General features: G+C 40.4%; 1 protein-coding gene across 1 annotated transcript; it reads right to left on the reverse strand.

Moving 5' to 3' along the window:
• Positions 1–6,665: 6,665 nt before the first annotated feature.
• Positions 6,666–9,910, reverse strand: crx (cone-rod homeobox). Its single transcript, XM_044369534.1, has 3 exons — positions 9,443–9,910; positions 8,172–8,323; positions 6,666–7,885 (listed from the first exon to the last, which is right to left on the reverse strand). Exons 1-3 carry the CDS (start codon positions 9,537–9,539, stop codon positions 7,250–7,252), a joined length of 885 nt encoding a protein of 294 aa, XP_044225469.1. The 5' UTR covers positions 9,540–9,910; the 3' UTR covers positions 6,666–7,249.

Below are 9,910 nucleotides of genomic sequence, written 5' to 3' on the forward strand. Positions count from 1 at the left end.
GTTGATGCTAGTTGGTTTGATTTATTTACTTTACAATGTTTCACTGAGGTGCTGATATGTTGCAATGCTAACAAAGAAACAAAGGAATAGGAATATGAGTAACTGCACTTTACTGCAGTGTGTGTGAGTATAAGTGTAGAAGAACCAAACTGCCACATGGGGGAAACCTAAGGCCTTCAACCACAGACACAACATACGCTAGACATCTGTTCTCTGTGTAGTGAATCACTGGAAACTATTGTTGAGTATGACAGTAACTTGGTACATTTCCAAGCAGGATTTACAGTGTGTTTGTCTCATTCTGCTCAGATGTTTGTGCTGATATAAACCTGTCTCTACAAGTAGATCACATACTACCATGATACTAGTTCCTTTTAACCATAGAACTCTGATTAAACACTAAAACGAGATCTTTGGTGGGATATGAGAATGTAGTTACATGTACCTAACACAACCAGAGCACACATCTAATGGATCATAGAGCATTGACAGTTATTTTACAATTAATAATCATTTGGCTCACATCCAGAGCCTCAGACTGAACTGGAACTGGGAAAATAATGAAACCTTCTTACTACCAATGTAATTTGATATACATTATTTCCTGGATGTCTACTAGTGTTCACTATGCATAATGTCACCAAGACCGAGTTTGCCAAATTTTATATATATATCAGTGGCAGCTGGTGACTCAAAAACTTAGGGAGGACGGGAGGAAAACCAACATGGAATCTTACAACAAACCGTATCAAACTATATCATTGTCCCACCTGATGAAATCAGAGGGGTGGGGGGCAAGTTTATATGCCAATAAATCAATTTGCTTTCAAAAACAAAAACCCCTGAGTGGTGAAAAGGCTGCTTATTTAAAGACATTTATACATATTGTTTCTAAACAAAGAAGTGCTCATTTTAGCCATGGAGTGGTTCAGAACGTGTCATTTTACTAACAAAGTGAAATTCAAATTTATGGCATTGTTCTATTGTGACAACAAATTTATGTTCTCATCAAAAACAGACAACATATCACATGATTTACACGTTTCCTATGTATTTTCTTAGTATACAGAAATAAATAAAGTAGGACAAAGCTTATAATGTGATACAGGTACAGATCAGTGCTGAATACAAGAAAGACTGAACACTAAAAACATTCACAGATCTAAAAGTGTAGGTTCACATCAGAAAGTATTAATGCTTGTATCAAATACATGACTTACACATTCTTATCTATGTGCACAGCATACAAAATATAATCTACAAAGTTGACATGTTAACACTAGGGGTGCAACGGATCACAAAACTCATGATTCGGATCGTATCACGGATTTGAGTGACGGCTCGGATCATTTTTAGGATCAGCAACAAAAAAAAGATGGAGACAAATAAAACGCTGTTTTCCATTTATTCTGTAACACACTTACATCAAGGAACAGCAAGGAACTGTTGCCCATGGTCTTAAATTAAAACAACACGTAAGATGTCCAATGTTTAAATAAAATCTTAAATTATCTAAAATATTAAATGCTCAATTATTGTCAAATTAAATTGCAATATGAAGTATGATACCTTCCTCTTTTAAACACGGTAGTGAATGAAACAGCCTGTGTCCACATCATCAAAACTTGATAACTTAGAAACATGAACACACTTCTTGTCCTGCAGTTTGTTGAACGAGCCACGAAACTAACATTTAGCGGGGAAAAGTGCACAGCTAACGTCAATTAGCAGCTATGTAGCTAAGTAGCTGCTCAGCTGCAGCACATTAAACGGCAGTGAAACGTACCTGCAAATGTCATTTCGGAACCACTGGATGCTGGTTTGATCGTTGCTCTTCAAAATCCCTATTAGCGACACGCTGTCTGTCCATGGCTTGTACTTAAAGCAGTTTGTTTTTCTTTGTCTTAAATGAGACATTAAATTTTGCAATTAATCCGCAGTTCACATGCATGTCGAACCGTGGGTGTAGACTCAGTTTATAATCGAACTGAAGAAATTGTCACAACAAGTAACCAGACCACCTGCACACTCATTCACTAATCACACAACATCAACAGGTGACTGAACAGCCACTCAATGAAAAACTGGATCAATTCCAAATGAATGAGTCCAGACAGCTCACTGTAACTTCAACAAGCAAACTACCCACAGCACATTATATAATCTCTGCTGCATTCTTGTTAAGGAGATAAATTCACACAACAGCCAGAGACATTTAACTAGCAGAGATGAAATTAGCGACTAAAGAGACAGAGAGAGAGAAGCTGTATCTGACTTACATTATCTGATGTCTTCTTCTTTCTTTCATGGACATGAAGTATCCATGTCATAACGTCCATTTGTGGCTGTTGGTCATCTCGTTTATTAGTTAACAGAACTTTAGGACTGCTGCTTAACCAGTCTGATATCATTAGCAACAACGACAAACAAGCTAACTCTCCTGGTTGTTTCTCCGGCTGCTTCTCTCTCCAGCCTCCCCGGCAGCGTCCTGCAGCTGATGCACCACACAGTCCAAATCCATTCTCCCGTTAGCTTAACAACAATACTTAACAGTCCTTCCATGGATGTATAAAGAGTCCTTCAGGCTGCTACAACAAGCTAACTGTCGCATTGGCCAACACAAGGAGCTAACTACTGCTCGCTATCTACTGCTGCTACTCTGCCTTACAGTGGAGAGAATTGAAGATGAAATCTGGAAACTATCATTGGACCAACGCAATGTCAATATTGCATTCTGGTTGTTGGTTGGTTAGGGAGGATGTCCTCCCTTGAAGCGTCATTTTACGTGTCTTGGCCAATCATAGATTAGCATGAAAAAAATGAAGTTAAATCGATGTAAGAGATCCCGCCCTGCGGAGGACAGCAGGAGCCCGTCCTCCTCTATGCGCCACTCCCCCCCACTCTCCCCGACTGCCCCCCCACCACCACTTCACACACAGACTTCCCTTTCTCCTCTTGCCCTGCAGGTGTCGCTGTTGAAGCAGTTTAAACAGGATTTCAATAATGGATTTTTCCAAAGAGGAGAGAGAAAATATTTTATAAATAATACTTAGATTTGGTAATGGTTTATTTCAACCAAATATTCTTTTTTATATTTTGATCTCCCTCTTGCCTCTCAAAAAACAGAGGAGGAGCAACCTCCTCTACCTCTATGGACCAGCCTCCACTGATATATATATATATATAAAAATATATATACGTGTGTGTGTGTGTGTGTGTGTGTGTGTGTGTGTGTGTGTATGTGTGTGTGTATATATATATATATATCATGTTATTCTTGCCTCTTGGGCTATTCTCAAAGCCCAGTTTGTTCACACACTTGTGCTTAAAGGTCCCCTCCTCCTCTGTAACTCTCTCTTGTGTCTCTCTTTCTCTGTTTGTGTCTGGTTGAAGGATTTGGAGAAATTAGGGAACATGTGTTGTATGTCAATGTATGTGCTCACTTATGTTCTCTGTCAACATTCATCTATTGTATTGTTTATCACCAGTTTAAAAAAAGAAGAAGAAGAAGAAATTAGGGAATATGTAGAGGAGACCAGCAAGATGAGAGAACAGCATTTGTTGTGTAAAAGAATATTGAAATCTCTGAACTTCTTGAATAGATTTGATATAAATGTGTTTTATAGTTTTTATTGATATGTGACAACTTCTGGGATGGAGGAGATGACTTGTTTAGAAAGATAAAAATAAAACACTGTGACTATCAGTTTATTCTAATCTTAAACTGAATGCATGAAGCTGCTCCAAACACAAACACAAAGGGAAGAGTCAGTTAACACGCTGTAGTGGATGCATTTTACCAGCTCAGACTACATACACTGACCAGTTAGTTAAAATGATTAAAAAAAGACACATATCAGAATAATTATTGGAGTTATAGGGTTTTTTCCCTGAATATCAAACAATAAACTGTTTTATATGCTTTTTATATAACATACTATCACAAAAAATCACTGTAAAAAGTTTTGTTAATGACAGCAAAAAATCTAATTTATTGAAGGTTGAGTTAGCACTGTTATGTGCTGCTAAAAGATCAGAAAAAAGTTAGAAATACATGCAGAGAAGAAGAGCGAGGAGTTGATTTCACAGGCACTAACACTCTAAAACAACAGATTTAAAGGCTTCTTGTTGCAGTATGCAGTCAGTCAATGTTTTTGTGATTGCAGTAGTGCTGTATATGAGCCGGGAATATCTCTTTTGAAATAAATTCTATGGAAAAATCAGGAAATGGAAGGATGAAAACTGTGGAGGTTGTGTGGACACTGGCGGAGCAGATTCCCAACTGACATAATGGATCTCAGTATCAACAATAAAGAGGGTCAACAGGCTCACATTCCAAGACATTTTGCCCACTATTGCTACTCTACCTACAGTGACACTAACAGTTTACTGATAAATAGACCAGTGATCAGGAGCTGCTTCATGGTTCTTATTGTTCCTACAATTGAATGTTTGATCTTCACTCTGCATAATGATGTGCAGAGTTAGTTTTCACATTCATCTGCTGAGAGGGGAAAGTTTCCCTGTGCTCATTTAAAATCTGATTTTAAGGGAGGGGCTTACGAGCATGATTTGTCACATCACAAATAGTTTGGAGTCAATCCTGGTCCAATATTCAATTTACACAAGTGTGATGTGGAAACTTGAAGCCTCCAGTGCACAAACACTGAAAATGTACTTTACAGTGATGTAGGCGACATCTTTTGTCCAGCAGGAGAACTTCTTAAATTAAATACATTTGCATATTCATAGATTCTGGAATTTTTAATGAGGGAGAAGAAGTAGATGTACTTTACATGTCTGGAGGGGATCTTTAATTTGCTAAATGTTTTGCACACTGGTGAATCTTCCAAATTAACTCTCCCTTAACTGTGTGATCAAAATGTCAGTGAATATTTCATTGAAGTTATTTATTACTTCTTGATGCTAATTTTCATTTGGGCAAATAGGACAAATGTAAAACTGTTCTTCTCTGATGCAGCCACTCGATATGATTTAGGCTGGTTGATTTAAAAAAAATATGCTGGAAACAAGCCTGTGTTTTTGACATGTAGAAATTAATTTCAGTCTCTTTTTTTTGGACTTTTTGAATACATTTCTTTCCAGATATGAGGCCTTCTCAGACTGTGTGCCGTGCTTTTTTTCCCCCTCTGGCATTCACCTTCCTCAAGGTCTGCTCTGTCCCATCCCTCCCCCATCACATCTGCTCCTCCCTGGGATTACAGCACAAATGTCTGTCTGAAACTCTCAGTGCTGAAGGGGGAAGATTACAAGTGCACTGCACCCTCCAAGAGAGGCTAACCAATCAGGGTGTGCAGACATAGGGATTAACCAATCACACCACGGAGAGGGAGGGCAGAGGGATTAAACCGAGCACAGAGTGGGATTAGGTCAGCGCTGAGTGCAGAGAATGCTTTGAAATGTCTCTCGCTACCCGTTCACTTCTGTCAGTGCAGTAGAGCTCTATTTATCATCAAAATATTGTGACACTTTACATGGTTGAGGACAAGGATCATATATGATTTACAGCAACAAAAAATAGAATTTGTTTTTATTATTTATATCAACATTACACCAGAAATCTCTTAAGAGTGATACTTTAAAGAGCCTTTTATATTCATTTAGTCACCTGTACAATTTTAATCTTCTTCCTAAACAACAATAAAGGTTACATATACTGATAATTTTATGCTAACTTTTCTAAAATGACAAAAATCTACAATTTGTTTTAACTTTAAATTATTTTTTCGATGAAATCAATGAGAAGGTCATCAGATAAGTAGAACTAAAGCGTTGGAAAGGCAGCGTTTGCTAAGTAAGTCCTCTCTGACTGTCCTTCTTCCTTCAATACAAACTGCACACACTTGTGTAAAATATTTTCACATATTTAATGTCAGTTAAGTTTGCGTGGCAGTAATCAGGTCATGTCGGGATTACCAAATTGTCAGAGGAGTTGGGGGGAGTGGTGGCGGTGGGGTCCAGGAGGGGTTGAAAGAAGGGGAACCACTGAGATGGCAGAGAGATATGTGAGAATTAATGAAAGCAGCTATAGTAAAAAAAGAAAGACATTGTTGAGATGTTTTGGAGTGTGTATTGTTTTTTGGGGGATGCACAGGTCAACCAGGACACAAGTAAACTGAGGCAGAAGGCAGCAACCTGAAGAGAGAGGACAGGTAGAGGTAGAGCAAAAGAGATACTGCAGAGTTGGAGAGACAGATTGAGGATAGACAGACAAAGATAGAAAAAGATGGAGGGAAAAAAGCAAGGAGAGAGCCAGGAAAGGAAGCGGGGGAAGAGGCCAAGATGGGTGAGACACAGAGTGAGACAGAGGGGGATAGGGCAATAATCCTAACTAATTCACTTAGGGCATTGCTGAAGGGAGGCTAAGAGGATTGGGACACTCCCAGAATCAGATAAGCTAAAATAACCAAGATGGACCAGTGAGAGCCATGCAGGCCATATGACAAACATGACGGGTCCAGACCTGACCAGAACATGGCCACTCTACATCCACACTGTGTTCATACTGACCTCCAACTGTGGATCAGTTTATAGTGAAACTGAATCAGAATCAACTCCCTAATAAGCTGTAAACGTGAACTGAAACACAAACTATAATTCATTTCAAAGCACAGAATCCCAATGATTATCAGTGCACAAACATGTAAAGAATAGATCACTTTAATATGTCACACAACTAAAACAGAAGATCTAAGTTTTCCATCAAAACAGATCGGGATGATAACACTAAAGGCTAACACTGAATAATACGGAACACAAATGCTCAAAAGTATCTAGATGCAACCAAAGTACATATTTAAAATAAGAATAAATAACTCGAAAAATAATTCAACCCTGAAGGAGGAAGTGATCTAAAGGACTTCTGAGCTCCTTCCTGTCAAAGCAGCTCTCCTTTCACTCTATGACAACGCAACATGGAAATAAAATGAGCTAGTATATAGTCAGACAGTCATGTTCAAAGGAGAGATGGCTCAGTGTGTCTCCATACGAAGGACTCCAGTCTTTCCCTACAGACTTTTTAAAGGCTTTTGTTCTCTTATTTAACGTAGCATGAAGAAGACAACAGATATGATTTGCAGTCAGGCAGCATCAATAACAGTTATGGGTCCCCTCATCTCCAAAGTCATTCAAATGAAATGCATTTCTACAGAGGTGGCCTTGATAAAATAAAAACAAAATCTGCTTCATACTATCTCACATGGGACTCATCAACGCACATGAACACTTTTTAGAGGACCTGGAACTTCCAGGAGTTTTGGTCCTTGTGGTCCAGGCAGTCCATTGTGGTGAAGCCCAGTTTCCAGGCCTGCTGGTCCTTGTAGTCCAGGCAGTCAACCGAAGTGAAGCCCAGGGAGGAGGCAGTGCTGTAGCCCTGTGAAGACAGTGAGGCCGGGGACTGGCTTAGGGAGCCCCCCATTGAGGGCACAGTGATGGGGCTGAGAGCGCCCCCGGTGCCCGACAGCTGCGAGTGCATGGGGGACAGGTAGGCGCTGCAGTCCAGGCCAGTGAAGTAGGAGGTGGTGCTGGCGTAGCCTTGGGTGTAGGCTGACGGCTGGCCATAGCTCATAGGGTAAGGTGAGGGCCGCTGCATGCAGGGGGCTGAGGAGGCCAGGGGGTCAGGGAGAGGCGAGATGGCCGGGCTCCAGATGGACACGGCAGTGTTTCCAGTGCTGGAGCTTGGGGCCAGACTGGGGCCTGACTGGGCAGAGGAGGGGCTGTAAGAGCCAGATGGGTTTGGAACAGGATCAGGGGCGCTGGGTTCCTGTGCTGGAGAGGCCTTCTTCTTGGGAGGGCGGGGCTTGGACTGGCCACTGCTCTGCTGCTGCTGCTGACGGCACTTGGCACGGCGGTTTTTAAACCAAACCTGAAGACACAAATTAAACAGTTCAATGTTTAGCACTGAAAACAGCCAGCAGACATGGAAATATGTGTCTTGTGTTGTAAATAGGCGAGAAGTGTGACAAAATTATTATAAATATGTAATAAATAAATACATAGGAGATAGGATATATGGTGTTGAAGAAGTTAGTTGCCTTTAAAGTGTTTAAGATGCTAAACTTTAAGTGTCAGTATCTAGTCTTGACTCTAAGTAACCCACTAACACTGAACAGACTGTCCTCTGTCTTGGCTGCAGCCTACATCTCCATTACCTGCACACGTGACTCAGGCAGGTTGATCTTGAGGGCCACCTCCTCCCTCATGAAGATGTCTGGGTAGCGAGTCTTGGAGAAGAGTGCCTCCAGGATGTCCAGCTGTGTCCGGGTGAAGGTGGTGCGCTCTCTACGCTGCTTCCGGGGAGTGGCTGCAAACCACACAGACACAGTGAGGGGATTATTATACTTGCAGCAATATACAGAGGTCATGAATTATTTGTACAAGTCACAGTGAATGAGAAGGGTGTACATCTTATTTTAAAGGGAACATGACATCATTATGGTTTGTTGTGTTACAGCTATGTAAATGGACGGCATTTATATAATGCCTTTCTAGTCCTCTGACTGTAGCAGATCTGTGTGAGGATGACAAGAACTACAAATGTTGGTGGGAACCTCTCAGCACAGGATTGTGATACTGGTCATGATACTGACTTTTTTATAGACTGCTGCATGTGACCAATGAGGAGACAGTAGTATTTGTTTTTTATATTAAAGCATATATGCATATAAGCATATATATCAATCAATGGTTCCAGTTTTCTCAGAGAAGGAGAAAACACTTATTCGTATAATTTAGTTTGTAAAGTCAAAGTCATATCTATCTGCCCTCCATGGCAAACAGCCCATTCAGAACGAGTATAGTGAGGAATCATTAGATGTAGTCGCAGGAATTTGCCATTTAGTGTCTCAACCTACAATCTGTCTATATTTACTTGTGAAAATTTGAGAATGCTTGAAGGAAAAAGTGAGAAACATTTTTTTAAAAATCCATGTAAAATCTTATTCGATTCCCGACTAACACTGAACTCAGGAGTGAGCACAGATTATCTGTGTTTCCATTTCAAATAGCTTGAATGTATCTGCTTATTAACAAAAGTATCTGTGCTGATACAATATATCCACGACAGCAGAGTGATATAGAAATTAAAAGATGAACTTTTCATCGCAGCATCCCTCATACCGAAAGTTATCCTGAAACAGTCTGTTTTTATGTTGCTCAAATCAGTGTAATAATCTTATATAATACATTTTATCATCTCATCATTTTTATCCAACAGTTTTCAACAATTCACGAGCTCTTGTGAAACAAATTATTTAACCTTTCTTTAATTTATTATCGTTTGGTTTCAGCGTTACGCACCAGCCTCTGCGTATTTTACGCATCGTTTAGGTGGAATTTACACTCTAAATGACTAGAACAGCAGGAGACAAATGCGTAAAAGTATAAAAAAGTTAAAAATAAAAATATCACAGTTTATACTTACAAGGATAAGCGACGGTCGTGTGTAGCACATCCATTCCGGGGCCAGGCAAATTTAACCCGTTCATGGTGTAATGGGGTTGCTTTATGTAGGACATCATCCTTACAGCAGGCTTTTAAGTCCTGTCGCTGACTTGTCTGTCGAACACGCAACACAACAGCCGAGGACCCCTCAGAGCTCAGCTGAGGCAACAAGTCGGTGCGTCGAATCCAACCCGCTGCGCAGAGAAGCGGGACGCGTCGGAGATCACCAGAAACAAGTCAAAGTGACTTTTTTTTTTTTACCTGCAGTTTTAGCTTTTACTGTCTGTCAGCTTAGCAGCAGAGAACACTGCAGCGCACCGATCATCCGAAGTGCTTCTCCAAAGTCGGAGTTCACACAGTTAAGTCATCACACAGGTGAAGTGGCTACTAGATGCCTTTGCGCCTTGGTGAGGTCGCTCCACTGAGTTTCTTTACCGGCACACGCTGC

This window comes from Thunnus albacares, chromosome 13 (assembly GCF_914725855.1).
Source record: "Thunnus albacares chromosome 13, fThuAlb1.1, whole genome shotgun sequence".
Classification (NCBI taxonomy): Eukaryota; Metazoa; Chordata; class Actinopteri; order Scombriformes; family Scombridae; genus Thunnus; species Thunnus albacares.

Bases quoted from the DNA above. Each gene is read 5' to 3' on its own strand.
- crx (XM_044369534.1), bottom strand. From the start codon at position 9,539: ATGATGTCCTACATAAAGCAACCCCATTACACCATGAACGGGTTAAAT. The intron at 8,324-9,442 runs GTAAGTATAAAC...TGTGGTTTGCAG, and splicing joins CACGACCGTCGCTTATCCTT to CCACTCCCCGGAAGCAGCGT. The intron at 7,886-8,171 runs GTAATGGAGATG...TTGTGTCTTCAG, and splicing joins TGCCTGAGTCACGTGTGCAG to GTTTGGTTTAAAAACCGCCG.